The following is a 23,695-nucleotide window of genomic DNA, read 5'->3' on the forward strand; positions in this document are numbered from 1 at the left end:
AAGGGGTCAGGGACCCTTCTGTTCTAATGTTAGGAGGAAGGGGTCAGGGACCTTTCTGTTCTAATGTTAGGAAGAAGGGGTCAGGCACCCTTATGTTCTAATGTTAGGAGGAAGGGGTCAGGGACTCTTCTTTTCTAATGTTAGGAAGAGGAAGTTAATTTAGGGAAGGCGGTGTCATAAAGTCTATGACGTATGGTCTGACCCAGACAAATTCACTGGGACCCATTCAAAGGCCACAAAGAGCACTGAGAACAAAACAGCTCTGAATGTTCTTCTGGTTTGTATCAAAGGAGGTACACTTGCCTTCCAGCTCTGGCAGAAACCTGCTCTTCCCTCCTGCTAATGTAAACACTGTAATAGGCTGTAACCCTAACAGCTTCGACAAGGCATTGCTGAGAGGAAGTCTCATAAATCTAATTGCTGCTGTGCTGGCTTGAGACAAGCAGTGTGGAGGATAGCTGCTAAGAGCTAAGGACCTCTGGGGCTGGGTGGGGTTCTGAGGAGTGACTGACTGACAGACAGATGGGAATAATGGGGACCGTCCAGCACTATGTTTGGTCCAGGTCACTGCAGTACAGTTTTCAGTTCAAAACAGTTAATTGTCTAGTTGAGCAAAATCCAGTCTAAGAGTGTGTAGTAAATAACTAAATTAGGAATAATGCAGGTCACATATAACAGAGGTTTCAAAAACACAAAATACTCAATTCAATTTAAAATATTACAGTATAAAAACTTCCCACTTGGTCATTAAGAAGAGTTTGTGTTGATGCTGGTTCTGGTTGCAGGGAACTTTGCCAGTGCAGTCTACTCATCCTCTTTGTGATGGGAGGTGGTGTAGAGGGAGCTCAGTTTGGCGATGTCAGTGACCCATCTTACTAAGGCTGGCTCTCTGTGTCTGTGGCAGTAAAAGTGTCAGTGGAATGGAGACCAACCTGTGCATCTCTGGTAGCCGTGTCTCCAGGTTGCCAGTGTTGATGTTCCAGATGTAGACTGCCCCATCAGCGGATCCTGCTGCCAAGTAGCTCCCATCAGGACTAAACAGATTATAGATAAATAGATCAGACAGATAAGATAAATACATTAGATGGATTAGATAAATATAATATATAGGTAATTAAATAGATGATATAGTGATAGACATTGGCAGACAGACTGAGATGACAGATAGATGTATAGTACATAGATTCATAAGACTAGATATTATATGCATTTACATATACTGAGATGTAGGTGGATGCATATAGATAAATAGAGAGCCTTGCAAAGCGACGTCAATTATTTCAGGGTGACATTTGTTTACTGTTGGGAAATATTTGAAATAAAATAAAATGGTGAAATACATTGCTTGGATAAGTACTCAACCCCTACATATCAATTTGGTAGGGACACTTCGCTGCAAGTGTCAGAGGCATTTTTCATGGGATATTTTCTTCAGGTTGGTTGGATTACGTTTGTGGATGGCAAAATGGAAATAATACCACATTCTCAGTGGGATTGGAATCTGGACATTGATTGGATCACTGCAGGATATTCACCTTCTTGTTGGTAAGCTACTTCATTGTTGCTTTGGCCTTGTCCTACTGGACAGTTGCAGTTTTATCACAGAACTCTGTAGTGCCTTTAAAGCGATTTTACCTGTGTCCTAATTAAGGCCATTTCTCCCAGTTTATCATTGTAAACTGGGTGCTTCCACAACACAGGGGTTGAATACTGCAATAGGCAATATTTCAGTTTTATTTTTCATACAAATCTCCCTACATAAACCTTACATGTCACATTACAATAATTGATTTGATCAGTGTCAGTGTTTTAAACTAAAATATCAAACAGAAAGTATTGTCAATATACAATTTCTAACTCAGCAGTGTGAGAAATTGGTTAGCGTTTTGAAAACTTTTGCAAAGCACTACATATAGATGGATAGATGGATATATAGTTAGATAGATGAATGGTGGATGGATGATGGATTGATATATAGATAGATGAATGGTGGATGGATAGATAGATTGATATATAGATAGATAGATGAATGGTGGATGAATGATGGATGGGTAGATTGATATATAGATAGATGGATGGTGGATGGATGGATAGATTGATATATAGATAAGATTGATGGTTGATGGATGGATATATTGATATATAGATAGATGGATGGTGGATGGATGATGGATGGGTAGATTGATATATATAGATAGATGGATGGTGGATGGATGATGGATGGATTGATATATAGATACATGGATGGTGGACGGATGATGGATGGATAAATCGATATATAAATAGATGGATGGTGGATGAATGATGGATGGATAGATTGATATATAGATAGATTGATGGATGGATAAATTGATATATATATAGATGGATGGTGGATGGATGATGAATGGGTAGATTGATATATAGATAGATGGATGGTGGATGGATTGATATATAGATAGATGGATGGTGGATGGATGATGGATGGAGAGATTGATATATAGATAGATGGATGGTGGACGGATGATGGATGGATAAATTGATATCTAGATAGATGGATGGTGGATGAATGATGGATGGATAGATTGATGGTTGATGGATGGATAGATTGATATATAGATAGATAGATGGTGGATGGATGATGGATGGATCAATTGATATATAGGTAGATGGATGGTGGATGGATGATGGATGGATAGATTGATATATACAGGTGCTGGTCATAAAATTTGAATATCATAAACATTTATTTCAGTAATTCCATTCAAAAAGTGAAACTTGTATATTATATTCATTCATTACACACAGACTGATATATTTCAAATGTTTATTTATTTTAATTGTGATGATTATAACTGACAACCAATGAAAATCCCAAATTCAGTATCTCAGAAAATTAGAATATTACTTAGGACCAATACAAAAAAAGGATTTTTAGAAATGTTGGCCAACTGAAAAGTATGAACATGAAAAGTATGAGCATGTACAGCATTCAATACTTAGTTGGGGCTCCTTTTGCCTGAATTACTGCAGCATTGCAGCGTGGCATGGAGTCGATCAGTCTGTGGCACTGCTCAGGAGTTATGAGAGCCCAGGTTGCTCTGATAGTGGCCTTCAGCTCTTCTGCATTGTTGGGTCTGGCGTATCGAATCTTCCTCTTCACAATACCCCTTAGATTTTCTATAGGGTTAAGGTCAGGTGAGTTTGCTGGCCAATTAAGAACAGGGATACCATGGTCCTTAAACCAGGTACTGGTATCTTTGGCACTGTGTGCAGGTGCCAAGTCCTGTTGGAAAATGAAATCTGCATCTCCATAAAGTTGGTCAGCAGCAGGAAGCATGAAGTGCTCTAAAACGCCCTTGTAGACGGCTGCGTTGACCTTGGACCTCAGAAAACACAGTGGACCAACACCAGCAAATGACATGGCACCCCAAACCATCACTGACTGTGGAAACTTTACACTGGACTTCAAGCAACGTGGATTCTGTGCCTCTCCTCTCTTCCTCCAGACTCTGGGACCTTGATTTCCAAAGGAAATGCAAAATGTACTTTCATCAGAGAACATAACTCAGCAGCAGTCCAGTCCTTTTTGTCTTTAGCCCAGGCGAGACCCTTCTGACGCTGTGTCTTGTTCAAGAGTGGCTTGACACAAGGAATGCGACAGCTGAAACCCATGTCTTGCATACGTCTGTGCGTGGTGGTTCTTGAAGCACTGACACCCAGCTGCAGTCCACTCTTTGTGAATCTCCCCCACATTTTTGAATGGGTCTTGTTTCACAATCCTCTCCAGGGTGCGGTTATCCCTATTGCTTGTACACTTTTTTCTACCACATATTTTCCTTCCCTTCGCTTTTCTATTAATGTGCTTAGACACAGAGCTCTGTGAACAGCCAGCCTCTTTAGCAATTACTTTTTGTGTCTTGCCCTCCTTGTGCAAGGTGTCAATGGTCGTTTTTTGGACATGTGAAGTCAGCAGTCTTCCCCATTATTGTGTTGCCTACAGAACTAGACTGAGAGACCATTTAAAGGCCTTTGCAGGTGTTTTGGGTTAATTAGCTGATTAGAGTGTGGCACCAGGTGTCTTCAATATTGAACCTTTTCACAATATTCACATTTTCTGAGATACTGAATTTGAGGTTTTCATTAGTTGTCAGTTATAATCATCAATAAACTCTTGAAATATATCAGTCTGTGTGGAATGAATGTATACATTATACAAGTTTCACTTTTTGAATGGAATTACTGAAATAAATGTTTATGATATTCTAATTTTATGACCAGCACCTGTAGATAGATGAATGGTGAATGGATGATGGATGGGAAGACTTGATTAATTGACAGACAGATACTACACTAAAAGCAGTACCACATCCTGACTGTCAGGACTTAAACACAAAGCATTAAGGTCCATCTGTTGTCATTCACAAAAGCATCATTGATTCTGCAGCAACTGGTTAGTTAATCTGTAGGAATCAAAGGGAAAAAACAACTCCCTAACTCTCTCTTTTTTCCCTCTCTCTCTCTTAGATGCAAAATAATAGGTTGACTTTACTGGACAACAGTCAGTGCAGATATAGGTCATCTAGCTGAAGGCAGGAGAGGCAGATACAGGCCATCCAACTGAAGGTAGGAGAGAAAAACGTCAACTAGTTGCTAGTAGACCAAACTCTCCACTCAATTTCTTTTTAATAAAAAAAATGACAATCTGATGGCAGAAAAACATTCTTTTAACACAGAAAGTATGTTCATAAAGAAAATACACGTAAATAATTATTGGGCAATGTGGGCATGAATCTCTAACGTGGTCAATAGTGTGAATTGGTGTGAAGATGTTAAAACAGATCTTTAAGTCTTTAAGAAGAATCTGCACCACAATGTGTCATTTAATCTATCAGAAGATAGTGCTAACTACCAGGTTGCTGTCATGTTAATTGTGCCATTAATACTCATGCATATTAGCAACAATTATTTTTTAAACTTTACATTTCTCCAGTTTAGGCTATTTGTAATGAACAATATCAGCAAAATGCATGCAATGAGTGGCCTTTATGGTTGTTGTTGCAGCCAACCAGACAGACAAGCAGGTAGACAGACAGACAGGCAGGTAGGTAGGCAGACAGACAGGCAGGTAGACAGACAGACAGGCAGGTAGGCAGACAGACAGGCAGGTAGACAGACAGACAGGCAGGTAGGCACACAGACAGGTAGACAGACTGACACACAGACTGACACAATGTGTCTGTTAAAGTCAAGCGGCCCACTTCTGCCAAGTCAGTGGCAGCCTGCAGAATACCGTCACAGACTTTTTACGTTCACCAGAACACCAGAGCCCAGCTAACAGCCAGAGCACACAGATGGGCCCAAGTCCCATTGGAAACCATTGGGGAGGAGGATAATTGTAGTTTCTCTCCATCTGGAGCCAGAGCCGGTTGCCATATACAAGCTCAAGAGAATGTAATGACTTTTATGGGCAAGGAGGCGGCCAGCAAATACTGTGCCAGCCCCTCTGCAAAATAGTGTGATACTTCCTAGAGAACACAGCCACAACAGATTCTGTGTGTTGTTAAATAAGTATTAAGTACCTGGGATGACCATTAGGACCACGCCCATGTCCAGACGCTTTAGATTTATAATATCTGAAAATCTGACGTGGACACTGGGCTGGTTGGGGCTAACTCCACCCGACACATTTGTCCGACATGGTAACCATATCCATAGCTGCTGAGCATCACATAGACACAATGAAGAACCCCCCACCACCAGGCCGGAGCATGTTGTGCCGGCCTGCCCCCCCGGGGCCCTGTGCCCCCCCGCACCCTCATACACATTCCTTAAGCTACCAAAGCCTAGATGCCAGTCAACCCTGACCAGTCAATTCAGGAAGTTCATCCGGTGAATTGTGGAAGTGACCCCGACACTGACCTACAGACCGGGCGGCGTCCAGAGGGCCCGTCGATACCATTAACGCTGGATGTATGTAGCCCATAGGGTTTGCATTAACGCTGGATGTATGTAGCCCATAGGGTTTGCATTAACGCTGGATGTATGTAGCCCATAGGGTTTGCATTAACAACGCTGGATGTACATTGGGGAGAACAAGTATTTGATACACTGCCGATTTTGCAGGTTTTCCTACTTACAAAGCATGTAGAGGTCTATAATTTTTTAGCATAGGTACACTTCAACTGTGAGAGACAGAGTCTAAAACAAAAATGCAGAAAATCACATTGTATGATAATAAATAAATAAAATTAGCATTTTATTGCATGACATAAGTATTTGATCACCTACCAACCAGTAAGAATTCCGGCTCTCACAGACCTGTTAGTTTTTCTTTAAGAAGCCCTCCTGTTCTCCACTCTTTACCTGTATTAACTGCACCTGTTTGAACTCGTTACCTGTATAAAAGACACCTGTCCACAAACTCAATCAAAATGACTCCAACCTCTCCACAATGGCCAAGACCAGAGAGCTGTGTAAGGACATCAGGGATAAAATTGTAGACCTGCACAAGGCTTGGGTGGGCTACAGGACAATAGGCAAGCAGCTTGGTGAGAAGGCAACAACTGTTGGCGCAATTATTAGAAAATGGAAGAAGTTCAAGATGACGGTCAATCTCCCTCAGTCTGGGGCTCCATGCAAGATCTCACCTTGTGGGGCATCAATGATCATGAGGAAGGTGAGGGATCAGCCCAGAACTATATGGCAGGACCTGGTCAATGACCTGAAGAGAGCTGGGACCACAGTCTCAAAGAAAACCATTAGTAACACACTACGCCGTCATGGATTACAATCCTGCAGTGCATGCAAAGTCCCCCTGCTCAAGCCAGCGCATGTCCAGGCCCGTCTGAAGTTTGCCAATGACCATCTGGATGATCCAGAGGAGGAATGGGAGAAGGTCATGTGGTCTGATGAGACAAAAATAGAGCTTTTTGGTCTAAACTCCACTCGCTGTGTTTGGAGGAAGAAGAAGGATGAGTACAACCCCAAGAACACCATCCCAACCGTGAAGCATGGAGGTGGAAACATCATTCTTTGGGGATGCTTTTCTGCAAAGGGGGCAGGATGACTGCACCTTATTGAGGGGAGGATGGATGGGGCCATGTATCATGAGATCTTGGCCAGCAACCTCCTTCCCTCAGTAAGAGCATTGAAGATGGGTCGTGGCTGGGTCTTCTAGCATGACAACGACACAAAACACACAGCCAGGGCAACTAAGGAGTGGCTCCGTAAGAAGCATCTCAAGGTCCTAGAGTGGCCTAGCCAGTCTCCAGACCTGAACCCAATAGAAAATCTTTGGAGGGAGCTGAAAGTCCGTATTGCCCAGTGACTGCCCCGAAACCTGAAGGATCTGGAGAAGGTCTGTATGGAGGAGTGGGCTAAAATCCCTGCTGCAGTGTGTGCAACTTATGAAACTTATGATCTCAGTAATTGCAAACAAAGGTTTCTGTACCAAATATTAAGTTCTGCTTTTCTGATGTATCAAATACTTATGTCATGCAATAAAATGCTAATTAATTACTTAAAAATCATACATTGTGATTTTCTGGCTTTTTGTTTTAGATTCCGTCACTCACAGTTGAAGAATACCTATGATAGAAATGATAGACTTCTACATGCTTTGTAAGTGGGAAAACCTGCAAAATCAAATACTGCATTAACGCTGGATGTATGTAGCCCATAGAGTTTGCATTAACGCTGGATGTATGTAGCCCATAGAGTTTGCATTAACGCTGGATGTATGTAGCCCATAGAGTTTGCATTAACACTGGATGTATGTAGCCCATAGATTTTGCATTAACGCTGGATGTATGTAGCCCATAGGGTTTGCATTAACGCTGGATGTATGTAGCCCATAGGGCTTTGCATTAACGCTGGATGTATGTAGCCCATAGGGTTTGCATTGGAGCTCACCTGAATATTGCCTTGGTGTTATCACAGCCGCACTTGAAGCCCTCCGCCCTGAAATGACAGAGAAAATGAGTTATCAGACACACCAACAAGGGTTACCTCGTTAGCCAACTACTGCATCATGAACTTAGTGGTACGTTAATCCGTCACAGCATACCTGAAGCAGATCCTGCAGCTGTTCATGCGGAGGTCGACCACATGCAGAGTCTCGTCTCTGGAGCAGCTGAGGAGCTGGCGGTGGTCAGGAGAGATGTCCAGGGATGTCACCTTGCCTGGTAGTGGAACCTCCTGAGTACAGCTGGCAGCCCTGTGCGGGGTGGTGGGGGGATGGAATTGAGTTACACCTCGACACGGTCCAGTTTAGTAGAACATTCCCCACTCAACTACCATAACAATCAGGTGTATCAACCTCAATGACATGGACACTACAGAGGCATTAAGTGAGCAGGTGTAAGAACGTTCTATTGACAGAAACAGAAATCCACCTGAGGGTCTTATGTTGGGGTATGTGTGTACAGTAGGATCAAGGGTAAGTGTTAGGGTTTAGGATGTAGGGGTAACAGTGTAGTGTAAGATTTTACGGTTATGGAAACCCTGCAGTTCTGTTTAGCTGTGGCGATGCACGATATACATTTGGATGAAGACTGAAATAAACACAAAATATGTTACGCAGCCAACGGCCCTAATGTCATAACAGACACCACCCGAAAACAAGATGTGGAAAGACTATTATCTGTCTTGACGGTTGCTAAGCGACACGGAACATGTAAGGTTGCAGTTGAAGGCTGGCAGGGGAGAGAAGGAGAGATGTCAGGGAGGGAGAGACTCCGAAGCTGCTGCTGTTGAGCACTGACAACCACTATCATCATCCAGAACACGCACAAGACAGAAAGGACCATAATCCGTACACAGACACACAGAGTACATTATATTGTAGAGAGAATGTTCACACTCAGCAATGTAGAATGGAGGAAAAATTGAATGTTTACGGTAATGTAGAGGAGGGAAAATAGAATGTTCACGGTAATGTAGAGAAGGGAAAATAGAATGTTCACGGTAATGTAGAGAAGGGAAAATAGAATGTTCACGGTAATGCAGAGAGAAAGGAAAATATTATTTTCTTGGTAATGTAGGCAGTAGGTAAAATAGAATATTCCCTATAATGTAGATAGAAAATAAAATAATTCAGAATGTTCCTAGTAATCTAAAGAAAAGGGAAAAGAGAATGTTCACAGCAATGTCGAAAGAAATGAAAATATAACCTTCGATAATGCAGACAGAAGAAAAAATATAATGTTTATAGTAACATAGAAAGAAGACAAAATACAATGTCCGTGGTAATGTACAGAGAAGCTTGACGATATCATGTATTATTATGATAGATCAAAGTGTCAAACAGGCTTTTATTGGTATTACATTCTGTGGTGACCTTCCCTGCTTTCACACGGTTTCTAAAGGCGTGATGTATGGTGCCTTCATAAAGGATTCGGAGCCCTTTACCTTCTCCTCATTTTGTCTGACTGAATTTATGACAAAATAAAAAAAAATTGCCATCAAACTACACACAATACCCCATACTAAAAAAGCAAAAAAAATCATGTTGCAACTCGTGCCTATTTATTGAAAAAACTTTCTTTGGAGTAGCACCATTGGAAGCAATCACGGCTTGGGAGTCCTCTTGGGTATTGACACTACCAGACTCACGCACATGGATTTGGGCAGTTTCACCCGTTCTGCCTTGTAGATCCTCTCAAGCTCTTTCAGATACAATGGAAGCTTCTGTAAGATGGGATCTTCAGGTCTCCCCATAGATGTTCAATGGGGTTCAAGTACAGCCATTGGCTGAGCCACCAAGGATTTTCATAGAGTTGTACTGAAGCTACTCCAACGTTGTCTTTGCTGTGTCCTTCAGGTCATTGTCCTGCTGAAAGTTCCATATTTTTCCCTATGATCTCAGAGTCCTTCAGGTGACAAGTCATATGCCTTTTATTCTAGAGTGGATTCTGTCTAGTCCAGAGCTGCCAAACCCTGTTCCTGATGAGCTACCTTCCTGTAGGTCATCTGTCCAAACGTCCGTTTGCACACTTGAGTCTAAAAACAAGCTGAATGAAAAGCTAAATCAAAAAGTCACAAGTGGGGTTGGAGAGGAAACCTACAGGACAGTAGATCTCCAGGAACAGGTTTGGGCAGCTCTGGTCCGCATACTCAACCATAAAGGCCAAATTGATGGAGTGCTGCAGAGATGATTGTCCTTCTGGCAGGTTGTCCTTCCCCACTGAACATCTGTTTCTACAGGGAAACTCCAAAGCTCTGTTAGAGTGACCATTTGGTTCTTGGTCACCTCCCAGACCAAGGTCCTTCTTGCCTGGTTACTAAATTTGGCTGGAGGGCATCTCTAGTAAGAGTCTTGGTGGTTCCAAATACAGTTGTGCTCAAAAGTTTACATACCCTTGGAGAATCTGTAATATATGTACCATTTGTAAAATAAACATGAGTGAGCAGGCAAAACACATGTCTTTTATTTATTATAGGAGTCCTTTTCAACTGAAGGTTATAACAGAATGGCACAATCATAAAACAAAACATGTCAACAAAGAAAAAAATGAACTGACCCCTGTTCAAAAGTATGCATACCCTTAGTTCTTTACTGTGTATTGCCCCCTTAGCATCAATGACAGCGTGCAGTCTTTTGTAATAGTTTTCTATAAGACCTGAATTCTTGCAGGTGGTATAGTTGCCCATTCATCTTGGCAAAATGCCTAAAGGTCATGCAAAGTCTTTGATCGTCTTGCATGAACCGCATGTTTGAGATCTCCCCAGAGTGACTCAATGATATTAAGGTCAGGAGACTGTAATGGCCACTCCAGAACCTTCACCTTTTTCTTGCTGTAACCACTGGAGGGTCAACTTGACCTTGTGCTTAGGGCCATTGTTGTGCTGGAAGTCCAAGAGTCTCCCGTGTGCAGCTTTCATGCAGAAGAATGCAAATCGTCTGAGCTTTTTTGTGTCATTGGCGCAGTAAAGGCTTCTTTCTGGCAAGCCAATCGTGCAGCAAATTTTTTTATCGTTGTATTGTGCTCTTTGAAAAAACCACACTGTCCTTTTCCAGAGCAGTCTGTATTTCTCCTGAGGTTATCTGTGGGTTTTTCTTTGTATCCCGACCAATTCTTCTGGCAGTTCTGACTGAAATCTTTCTTGGTCTACCTGACCTTGGCTTGGTATCAAGAGATCCCCAAATATTTTACTTCTTAATAAGTGATTAAACAGTACTGACTGGCATTTGCAAGGCTTTGGATTTTGTATCCTTATCCATCTTTATAAAGTTCCATTATGCAGGCCTTTTGACAGTTCTTTTCTGCTCCCTATGGCTCAGTATCTAGCCTGCTCAGTGCATCCTAGTGAGAGCTAAAAAACTAATTGACTATTTATACAAAGACACTAATTGCAAATTAAAAAACCACAGGTGTGGGATATTAACCTTTTATTAACATTTTCACCTGTTTGTGTCACCTTGTGTGTCTGTAACAAGGCCAAACATTTAAGGGTATGTAAACTTTTGATCAGGACCATTTGGGTGATTTCTGTTATCATTATGATTTAAAAAGGAGCCAAACAACGATGTGATAATAAATGGCTTCATAATATGATCACTATTCTTAAGTAAAATACATTTGTTTTGCAAGATCAGTCATATTTTCAAAATCAACGCCAAAATATCACAATTTCTGCCAGAGTATGCAAACTTATGAGCACAACAGTATCTTCCATTTAGCAATGATGGAGCCCACTGTGCTCCTGGGAACTTTCAATGATTTAGAAAATTATGTATCTATTGCAGAGGTCTAAATTTAAAGGCTTGGTTTTTGCTCTAACATGCACTGCGAAGTGTGGGACCTTATATAAACAGGTGTGTGTCTTTCAAAATAATGTCCAATGAACTGAATATTCCAAAGGTAGACTATATTAAAGTTCTATAGACATCTCAAGGATGATCAAAAGACACAATTTAAGCTTTCCAGATGAACTCATGAATCATTCCAGGATTTGCATTTAACAAACTCCACCAATTTTGGTTTGGATGTGTAATGTTGTTTATCTACATTACCTGTAAGTAGAATCATACTGTACCATGACATTTCAATGGACCTTGTTTTGGACCAACAGATACACATTTAGAACCTCCGGCAAAGAATCCCAGAATACACTGTTTACATAGTAATTCCATACATTTTTCATGTGGGAATCGAACCAACAACACAGTGTCATAAGCACTGAACTCTAACAACTATGACACACCCAACCTTTATGGTCTAACGTCATGACTATGGGTTAATTCATGGCACACGGACAGTACATTTACGGCTACACACGGGCTGACATTTGAAGGAGTCTGGTGTTTAATTGAAGTGTCATTATTAAGGCATGGTATCATCATCAAGGCTGTTCTCAAAGCCACGTATAAAGAGATCAAAATGTTAGGTCATCTATAAATATGCCAATAGCCCAAACATCGTTTTGAAGTGAATATCGACATATAGTCTTTACCTAAAATGCACTCTGGGCCTGTTCGACTGCCAAGTTTATATTGGTGATCCTGGGTAGGGCCATTACTTACCGTCTAACTCTTATTGAAGCCAATGGTTTATGAAGACCCCCTCAAGGTTGATTACTCAATATGACGTTCAATCAGACAGAATAGTTCCCTGAATCAGACGGAATAGTTCCCTGAATCAGACGGAATAGTCCCCTGAATCAGACGTAATAATCCCCTGAATCAGACGTAATAATCCCCTGAATCAAATGGAATAGTCCCCTGAATCAAATGGAATAGTCTGCTGAATCGGACGGAATAGTCCCCTGAATCAGACGGAATAGTCCCCTGAATCAGACGGAATAGTCCCCTGAATCAGACGGAATAGTCCCCTGAATCAGACGGAATAGTCCTCTGAATCAGACGGAATAGTCCTCTGAATCAGACGGAATAGTCCTCTGAATCATACCGAATAGTTCTCTGAATCAGACAGAATAGTTCTCTGAATCAGACAGAATAGTTCTCTGTCATGTCGTAACTCTGTTGTAACATTAACTGCTTTTTTCTACATACATAAAAAGTTCTAAGCAGTCAAGATGAGGTCAAAGGTAAATGTCATTATTTTCCTAAACATGCTATTTTGCGTGGATTTTATTTTAGTCTTGAGCCACATGTATTTACAAAACCTTAATAAATGCTTTATTAATGAGGAAATAAAAAATAATTTACATTGATTGCATGGAAAAAACGATGTATATGACTCCACAAACAAGATCTGATCCATAAGATCGAAGTACCCCTGAAGTTCAGGAAAGTACTCCTGACCTTTGTGAGAAGAAGGTAAGTAACAGACATGTCTGGAGGGGTGAATAAGCTTGACTGTATTAGCTCTGAGTAGACACATCCTACCTATTCAAAATGAGCGAGGTTTCAAAAACACGGTTTGTCAAAACCAGTAATGCCACTACATCCCCACAGCAGCTGAAGGACGGCCACTACATCCCCAAAGCAGCTGAAAGACAGCCACTACATCCCCACAGCAGCTAAAGGACGGCCACTACATCCCCAAAGCAGCTGAAGGACGGCCACTACATCCCCACAGCAGCTGAAGGACGGCCACTACATCCCCAAAGCAGCTGAAAGACAGCCACTACATCCCCCAGCAGTTGAAGGACGGCCCCTACATCCCCACAGCAGCTGAAGGACGGCCACTACATCCCCAAAGCAGCTGAAGGACGGCCACTACATCCCCACAGCTGCTGAAGGACAGCCACTACATCCCCACAGCAGCTGAAGGACGGCCCCTGCATCCCCACAGCAGCTGAAGGACAGCCACTACATCCCCACAGCAGCTGAAGGACGGCCCCTGCATCCCCACAGCAGCTGAAGGACAGCCACTACATCCCCACAGCAGCTGAAGGACGGCCCCTGCATCCCCACAGCAGCTGAAGGACAGCCACTACATCCTCACAGCAGCTGAAGGACAGCCACTACATCCTCACAGCAGCTGAAGGACAGCAGCTGAAGGACATCCCCACAGCTGCTGAAGGACGGCCACTATATCCCCACAGCAGCTGAAGGACAGCCACTACATCCCCACAGCAGCTGAAGGACAGCCACTACATCCCCACAGCAGCTGAAGGACGCCAAAGACGGGAATACATTTCCCCGCAAAGGACATCTCGCCGAGCTGCTGACTGCAACTGCACTAGTTGCTCGGCCAGGATGATTCCGCTAGTTCACACAAGCTGAGGAGACAGCGATCCCCAGCCAACAAGCATGAATGAGCTCACATGCACCTAACCTACCACAAGCAGCCACCAGAGGGCAGCGTGACAAGGCTGTCCAACACCTACCTGTCCACAGTGGCACCACTGAGTCAGATTACGACATTCCTAAACATTGTCGGCCACAACCAGGATATGACCAACTGGTCGCATTGGCGCAGCTGTACCACCAGGCAGTAACTTAGGCCATATATCCCAAAAGGAACATATTTAATTCACCTTCAAATAATGTGGTTGGACCTAAAATATATTCATAAAATTCTGTTCAACAGGTGTGTGATGGGCCCAAAGTAATAACCCGCGCAATGACGATAATGGAAATTACTTTGGACAACTATGGTAATACAGATTCGGTGTGGACAATGATGATAATGCTGATCGGTTTGGACAACAATGATAATTCAGATTAGGTTGGACAATAATTCTGAATAGTTTGGCCAACTATTATAATGCTGATTAGTTTGGACAATGATGATAATGTGGTTTGTTTGGATAATGGCGATAATGCGGGTTGTTCAGATAATGATGTAAATGCAATTTGTTTGGATAATGCGGTTTTTATGGATAATGATGTTAATGTGGATGAGTTTGGAAGAAGATGAAAATGCCGATTAGTTTGAATAATGACGATGACGCTGATTAGTTTGGACAAACAGCTAGACCAGAGCAGATTAATCAATATGATTGCCTGGGATATCAATTATTTGCATTTTTGTAAAGGTGTTAACAGAATGTCAGCCAGCCCAGCTGATACCAAACCCACAGAGGCCCTGCTGCATTTGGCCAACCCTAACTATAGCTACAATTACAGAAGACACGCTGTTCCAAAAATCAACTCAAGTTTGCCAAAACGCAACTTGGAGCACAAGGCATGTCAAGACTCCTGGAGGAATGTTCTGAAAAGTCAAATGTGGACATTTTGGGATAACTTGTGTTCCGGTTGTCTAGTAAAATCCAAACACTGCATTTCAGCATTAAAAAATAGCATTCACTTTTTTCCTATTGAACTTTAGGTAGTGGATCAACATCTGAAAACATTAAAGGACAAATATATGCATAATGTGTAATCCTGTATCTTCCGTTAGCTAACCCTAATCATACAGAAGATACACTAGCAGTTTAACGGGAAAAAAACCTTAGTAGGTTTGGCGACATAGGGAGAAATATGAGACATTGAGGTCATTGAGGTCATTACTTAGATTTTTCTAAGCTATCTCTTTCAGAGCTAGACAACAAAGACCTCAAAGACAGAACAGACATCTTAAAGATTAAAATACCTTTGTGGTCAGTACAGAGTAATAGTATATTGCTACTGGACAGTACAGCTAATATACTTACTGTATATTATATAGCTACATACTGTTGCATGTGTTGTTGGTGTATAAGAGTGTTCCTGGTGTATGGGTGTGTTCCTGGTATATGGGTGTGTTCCTGGTTTATAAGAGTGTTCCTGGTGTATAAGGTGTTCCTGGTATATGGGAGTGCTCCTGATGTATGGGAGTGCTCCTGGTGTATGGGAGTGCTCCTGGTGTATGGGAGTGCTCCTGGTGTATGGGAGTGCTCCTGATGTATGGGAGTGCTCCTGATGTATGGGATTGCTCCTGATGTATGAGAGTGCTCCTGATGTATGGGAGTGCTCCTGGTGTATGGGAGTGCTCCTGGTGTATGGGAGTGCTCCTGGTGTATGGGAGTGCTCCTGGTGTATGGGAGTGCTCCTGATGTATGGGAGTGCTCCTGATGTATGGGATTGCTCCTGATGTATGAGAGTGCTCCTGATGTATGGGAGTGCTCCTGGTGTTACCTGCTGTCCCAAAAGCGGATCTTTCTGTCATAGTGTCCACTGACAATGAAGAACTCGGAACACACCACATCACTGCAGTAAGATAGAACCTCAATTGTTTGGATACCTTGAGCAAGAGAGACAAAGGCACAGGGACAGACAGAAATTAGCTTCTACGACAGAATGCCTGTGCTAATGGTTGGGGTCAGGGGTCAGGCCCGTTAATCAACACTAACTTACAGGCAGCGCGGTGGAGGTCCCAGATCTTGACGGTCCTGTCTGCACTTCCTGTCACCACATGACGCATGCTGCATTTAAACTTGGCTGCTGTCACTTTACGTGAATGACCTGTCAGAGTGAGCTGTAGAACACACACACATAAAACACACACGAACACACGCACACACATCACAGTACAACCAACAGCTGAGTAACCAGTTAAAGCAAGAAAATGCATATTTCTACATTCATCGCACTCTTTAATGTCGCCAATATTTCTACATGCATCACTCTCTTTAATATTTCCAATATTTCTACATTCATTACTCTCTTTAATCTCTTCAATATCTCTTCAATATGTCTGATATCTCTTCAATATCTATAGATACAGAAATAATCTAAAGCTGTTATATTCTCTCTAAAATCTTTCTAAACCAAAATTGTCACAGAAATATACCCCACTAATCCAGTTGTACAGCAAAAATGGCTTGGGTGTTCATTTGCTTTTGTGTGTGGTGTACATCTGTGTGTGCGTGTGTGTGAGTGGTGTTCATCTGTGTGTGTGTGTGTGTGCATGTGTGTGTGTGCGGTCATCCCTGGGCTGCTGCCTGTGTCTTGAATCGTTCTTCCAGCCTCTCCCTGGTCTCTCTGTCCTCCCTGGTTCCTCTCTGTCCTCCAGCCTCTCTCTATCCTCCCTGGTCTATCTGTGCTCCAGCCTCTCCCTGGGCTCTCTGTCTTCCCTGTCCTCCAGCCTCTCTCTGTCCTCCCTGGACTCTCTGTGTTCCAGCCTCTCCCTGGGCTCTCTGTCTTCCCTGTCCTCCAGCCTCTCTCTATACTCCCTGGTCTCTCTGCCCTCCCTGGTCTCTCTGTCCTCCCTGGTTCCTCTCTGTCCTCCCTGATCTCTCTGTCCTCCAGCCTCTCTCTATACTCCCTGGTCTATTTGTCCTCCAGCCTCTCTCTGTCCTCCCTGGCCTCTCTGTGCTCCAGCCTCTCCCTGATCTCTCTGTCCTCCAGCTTCTCTCTATACTCCCTGGTCTCTCTGCCCTCCAGCCCCTCCACCCCCCTGCTGCTACAGACGGGGAACAGGACTCGCCAGTAGTATTGTTTACTGCAAACAGAGCTTCCCGCTGAGCGACAGAGAAATGCATCCCAGCAGCTAAGGGTGGTCAATTATTTTCAAATCACAGATGATAAAATAAGTTGTTTACGCCCACTCGTGTCATTCCATCTGCCCTTTATCCAGTCAATATCTCACAACTCATCCCTCTATGGCCTTCTCTGGCCATCTGCGAGCAATATTGGGATGGTTGGGGAGAATTGTCAGTCCGCAGGCGCTTTTCTGCAAACTTGGGCAAAATCCACCGCTCAATTTAATAAAAAGTTAGCCCATGCAGTGGGTCTGGAGGTGGTACAACCAGGCTGGGAGAACGGAGCAGGTTGGCAAGATACCTCTGTGTCAATCATTTAATGTCAGAGTTATGCCATCAGGGGTACAGAAAATACTAATATGTACTGCTAAAAGATCAGTTTAAGGCAAGAATATATGTTCAACTGTAACTTGGCCTAAAACATGTGGCTTTCCTTAGAAAAAAATTACTTTATAACATTCTCAAAAATCTTCTCACTCTTCAACTCCACAGTGGGGATACGTTGCAGATCAATATGAGACTTACTTCTGTTCAGACATACATTATTGAGAAAACTATTTTTGCTGTGGTTGTTTTTGGATTCAGGATGATTTTTTTTACTGATTTAATCAGCCTAAGACTTGTCAAAAGTCCTTAATGTACAAAATATATAGACAGAAGACGTACTGCAATCCTTTGTCTTCTAAACTAAGGAACCTCAAACAAAGACGCAAACATTTCTTTAAAAAAGAGCACCTGGAGACTGGTCTCATTTTATTAAAGTAGCTCTTATGCACAAAAAGGTTGAGATGTCAGCAACACTGAGCAGATCCAATCATTCTCCACATTGTGTGTGTATGTGGTGTGGATGTGCATGGTATGTGTGTGGTGTGTGTGTGTGTGTGTGATGCGTGTGTGTATGGATGTGTGTGGTGTGTGCATGGTGTGTGTATGTGGTGTGTGTGTTCTGTGGGCATGTGTGGTTAGTGTTTGTGGTGTGTGTGTGTGCTGATGACAGGACAAGTCCGGTTGCTTGGTTACCTTGGGAACAGAGTCGTCCAGCCGCCAGAACAGAGCTGATTTATCATATGATCCTGCCAAAACCCTGGTGCCCTAATGAGAGGTTTGACACACAGAGACAGACATCTTACAGTATTACATCACAGTAGAATCCTCCTGGTTTAATCAGTGGAACAGAACAAAGCTGTGGTGCGTTATCGTCAGGAGTGAGGAAGAGGAATAAAACAGACAGATAGGAGAGGTGAAGCGGAATAGAGACAAACATACAGGGGCAGTGAAGAGGGACAGAAGCAGAGAGACAGGAGAGGTGAAGTGGAATAAAACAGACAGGCAAGAAAGGTTTAGAACAATAGATAAAGACAGACAGGAGAGGTGAAGAAATGTGACAGAAGATAGACAGGAGAGGTTAAGAACAATAGAAACAGGCCAACGGGAAAGGTGAAGAGGAGACTTCAGAGACTGAAAAGAAGAAGAGGAGTTGGAGTAGACAGACAGGAGAGGTGAAGAGGTGTGACTACAGACAGACAGACAGGTGAGATCAGGAGGAGTGGGAGCAGACAGACAGGAGACGTAAGGAAGAGTGGGAGCAGACAGACAGGAGACGTGAGGAAGAGGGAGCAGACAGACAGGAGACGTGAGGAAGAGTAGGAGCAGACTGTTTTATTAGTCCAGTGTTGAGTTGTGTATTTTGTAGTGAGGTATGAAATATCAGTATAAACCCAAGGTGGCCCACCAGCCGTTATTTCAGCTGGATAGCTAGTGAGGCAGAGGGCAGAACACAGGAAGGAAGGTGGGTAAAGTCCTACTGGGCAACATTAATGCCTTCTACCACGTTCCTGTTAGGAAAACACCTGTTTGGTAAAGGGTGTGTGCAACAGCTCAGTTTGCATCACACAAAATGACACCACACCACAATCAATAAACACAATGTTTCATAATCTTAGAAACAGAGTCCACTGTGATGTAACACACACAAGAACACAGGATTCGATTTTCACATGAAGAAATTCAACTGAATATGGACCAGGTTCCATCTCGCCCCACAGACTGGTGTGTGCCGTGTTGTCTTGTTGTGTAGTGTGTTGTCGTTTTGTGTTGGAGTGCTGTGTGTGTTACAGTGTCACAACGGGTATTGTGTTGTCTTGCTGTGTAATGTGGTTTGTAGTTGTGTCATGTAGTGTGTTGTACTGTGTTCTCCAGGCGTGTTGTGTGGTGTGTATTGTGTCATAGTGTGGTATATGTTGTGTTGTGTATTGTGTTGTCTTACCGTTGGGTCAAACTCAATGCTAGTTATTCCTTCATTACTGCCATCTAGTGTTCCTCTGTTGTGAAGCATGCCTGGAAAAATGAAAATAGGTTAAAGCCCTGCCTAACCATTATCATGATACTAGTAGCAGTAGCTGAACAAGTACTAGTAGAAGTTGTAGTAGTAATAGTGGTTTTAGTAGAGGTAGTGTCCTGGAGGTAGTTGTTATAGTAGTTGTAGTAGTAATAGTGGTTTTAGTAGAGGTAGTGTCCTGGAGGTAGTTGTTATAGTAGTTGTAGTAGTAATAGTGGTTTTAGTAGAGGTAGTGTCCTGGAGGTAGTTGTTATAGTAGTTGTAGTAGTAATAGTGGTTTTAGTAGAGGTAGTGTCCTGGAGGTAGTTGTTATAGTAGTTGTAGTAGTAATAGTGGTTTTAGTAGAGGTAGTGTCCTGGAGGTAGTTGCTATAGCAGTAGTAGTAGTAGTAATAGTAGTAGTAGTAGCAGTAGTGGTGGTGTTAGTAGTTATTGTAATAGGAGTAGTAATAGTAATTGTAATGGTAGTAATACTAGTATTAATAATAGTAGTAGTAGTAGTGGTGTTAGTAGTTATAGTAATAGGAGTAGTAATAGTAGTTGTAATGGTAGTAATACTAGTATTAATAGTAGTAGTAGTAGTAATAGTGGTGGTGTTAGTAGTTATAGTAATAGGAGTAGTAATAGTAGTTGTAATGGTAGTAATACTAGTATTAATAGTAGTAGTAGACTACTGGAGAACCTAATTTGTGTATTCTGTATTGTACTGTTCGGTGGATAAACCTAACCTGATTAGGCGTAAATACTTCCATACCTCCTTTAACGTCCCAAAGCTTAATGGATCTGTCCGTTCCTCCGGTGGCCAGCAGGTTAGAACTGTAGCTAAACCTCACAGCATTAATACCCAACTCATGGGCATCCTAATGGAACGGGACAGCTCAGTCAAAAACACAAAATCCCATATATCACCAGTTAATCCCAAGACAATCATGAAAACATAGTTTATATTACCAGTTAATTATTATAAAATAGCTGATATTACCATTAATCATGAGGACATACAACCCTGTTTCCAAAAAAGTTGTGTCAAAGGCAACAAAAGACTGGAAAAGTTGTGTAATGCTAAAAAACGCAAACTGGTGGAATATCACACAATTAATTAGGTCAATTGGCAACAGGTCAGTAACAAGATTATGAATGAAAAGATCATTCCAGAGTGGATAGGTTTGTCAGAAGTGAGGATGGAGTCACCACTCTGTGAAAGTATACACGGGCAAATAGTGCAACCATTTTAGAATAACATTTCTAAACGTAAAATTGCAAAGAGTTTGGGGATCTCATCATCTACGGTACATAATATCCTTAAAAGATTCAGAGAATCCGGAAAAATCTCTCTATGCAAGGGACAAGACTGAAAACCAATAATCGGATGGTCGTGACTGCATTAAAAACAGACACGATTATGTAGTAGAAATCACTGCATGGGCTCAGATACATTTCCAAAAACCTTTGTCTGTGAACACAGTATGTCGCTGCATCCACAAATGGAAGTTAAACTGTACCATGCAAAGAAGAGACCAGATATAAACAAGATCAAAGAACTACCACCGAGCTCATTTAAGTTGGACTGAGGCGAAGTGAAAAACTGTCCTGTGGTCTGATTAATCAAAATGTGAAATTATTTTGGGGGATCATGAATGCCGTGTCCTCCGGACTAAAGAAGAGAGGGACTCTCCACCGTGAGGATCTCATCATCTACGGTGCATAATATAATTAAGGGATTCAGAGAAACCGGTGAAATCTCTGTACACAAGGGAAAAGGCAAAAATATTGCATGGCCGTGATCATCGGGCTAAAGAGGAGAGGGACCACCTGGCTCCTTATCAGCGCACAGTTCAAAAGCCAGCATCCATGATGGTATGGGGGTGCATTAGTGCACATGGCATGAGTGACTTGCACATCTGTGAACCATTATTACTGAACAATATATTAAGGTTTTGGAGCAACATATGCTGCCATCCAGACAACGTCTTTTTCAGGGAAGGCCTTGCTTATTTCAGCAAGACAATACCAAACCACATTCTGGCGTGGCAACCGACATATTATATGGTGGAAAACCATAGAGGTAACTGACATGTTAAATGGAGGAAAACCAGCGAGGAAACTGACATGTTATATGGAGGAAAACCAGCGAGGAAACTGACATGTTATATGGAGGAAAACCAGCAAGGAAACTGACAAGTTATATGGAGGAAAACCAGTGAGGTCACTGACATGTTATATGGATGAAAACCAGTGAGGTCACTGACATGTTATATGGATGAAAACCAGTGAGGTCACTGACATGTTATATGGATGAAAACCAGTGAGGTCACTGACATGTTATATGGAGGAAAACCAGCATTGTAACTGACATCTGACGTTATAAGGAGGGAAAAGGTCAAAGAGTTAAATTGACCCTGCTTGCACAGAAACAGATACATCTGAATACCAGCATATACATTTAAATGCACAGGGCCACAGTACTGACTTAATGCACAGGGCCACAGTACTGACTTAATACACATGGCCACAGTACTGACTTAATGCACAGGGCCACAGTACTGACTTAATGCACAGGGCCACAGTACTGACTTAATGCACAGGGCCACAGTACTGACTTAATGCACACTGCACCAAATGACTATATGACACAACTCCAAATAAGGAAGTGGTATGAAGGAATGGGGGGGGTTAGCGGATCATGCTAGTTCCTCTGGGGCTGCGTGGGCCTGGCCATTCAAATGAAAATGTCCCTGAACAGCCAGTGAGAGCATCCCTGTGACAAAGCTGCTGTGTGTGACAGAGAGGAGTCTGTTCAGGACACACAGAAGAACTCTGTCCTCTCAGAGAGAACGGCCAGGACAGCCAAACCACTCACCGGGGGCTTCCTGTATCCTTCCACCACCGCAAAACTCCATTTACATGGAAATAACAAGGGCTTGGTGCTGAATAGTTCTTGATATGTGTCAGTCTTAATGTGGCCCTGCCCTGATACAAAGGACTCTGTCACTTAGACAGGAAGAAAGGCTGGGTGGAGACTGGGACACTGGAATGGTGGGAAAATGGGGAGAAGCATCATGTAGAGAAGAAGACAGGCTTGGTAGAGAGAGGAAGACAGGCTTGGCAGAGAGAGGAAGACAGGCTTGGCAGAGAGAGGAAGACAGGCTTGGCAGAGAGAGAGAGACAGTCATGGAAGAGAGAGAGAAAGACAGTCAAGGAATTAAGAGGAAGAGAGGCTTGGTAGAGAGAGGAAGAGAGGCTTGGTAGAGAGAGGAAGACAGGCTTGGCAGAGAGAGGAAGACAGGCTTGGCAGAGAGAGGAAGACATAATTCATAGAGAAAGGGAGACAGTCTTTGTAGACAGGGAAACATTTGGAGAAAAAGTCAAAAGTTTGGACAAACCTACTAATTCAAGGTTATTTCTATATTTAACTATTATCCACACAGTAGAATAATAGTGAAGACATCATAACTATGAAACAGCACATACAGAATCATGTACTAACCAAAAAGGTGTTAAACAAATAAAAATACATTTATATTTTAGATTCTTCAAAGTGGCCACCCTTTGCCAATCTTGACATCCTCTAAACCAGCTTCATGAGGTATTCTCCCGGAATGCTGTTCTAAGAGTCTTGAAGGAGTTCCCACATTATGCAGAGCACTTGTTGGCTGCTTTTCCTTGACTCTTTAGTTCAACTCAACTCATCCCAAACCAAACCAACTCAATTGAGTTGAGGTCGGTTGATTGTGAAGGCCAGGTCAGCTGATGCATCCATCTCCTTCTTGGTCAAATAGCCCTTACACAGCCAGGATGAGTGTTCTGTCTCACTGTCCTGTTGAAAAACAAATGGTAGTACCACTAAGCGCAAACCAGATGGGTTGATGTATCGCTGCAAGATGCTGTGGTAGCCATGCTGATTGAGTGCGCTTTTAATTCTAAATAAATCACAGTGATACCAGCAAAGCACCACCACACCATCACACCTCCACCTCTATGTGTGATGGAATAATGAAGAAAT

The 23,695-nt window shown here is 42.6% G+C and overlaps 1 protein-coding gene across 3 annotated transcripts in view; it reads right to left on the reverse strand.

Moving 5' to 3' along the window:
• Positions 1–23,695, reverse strand: part of LOC105027034 (autophagy-related protein 16-2) — a 42,225-nt gene that overhangs the window by 3,588 nt on the left and 14,942 nt on the right. For all 3 annotated transcript variants that reach the window (XM_020047885.3, XM_020047877.3, XM_010898910.5), the window contains 8 exons: positions 20,447–20,552; positions 19,622–19,692; positions 18,376–18,447; positions 16,229–16,349; positions 16,010–16,115; positions 8,048–8,197; positions 7,894–7,941; positions 933–1,034 (listed from right to left, as the gene is read on the reverse strand). In XM_020047885.3, coding sequence (XP_019903444.1) covers positions 933–1,034; positions 7,894–7,941; positions 8,048–8,197; positions 16,010–16,115; positions 16,229–16,349; positions 18,376–18,447; positions 19,622–19,692; positions 20,447–20,552 — 776 coding nt within the window. The remainder of the gene's footprint in view (positions 1–932; positions 1,035–7,893; positions 7,942–8,047; positions 8,198–16,009; positions 16,116–16,228; positions 16,350–18,375; positions 18,448–19,621; positions 19,693–20,446; positions 20,553–23,695) is intronic.

Source organism: Esox lucius, chromosome 1, assembly GCF_011004845.1.
Source record: "Esox lucius isolate fEsoLuc1 chromosome 1, fEsoLuc1.pri, whole genome shotgun sequence".
NCBI lineage: Eukaryota > Metazoa > Chordata > Actinopteri > Esociformes > Esocidae > Esox > Esox lucius.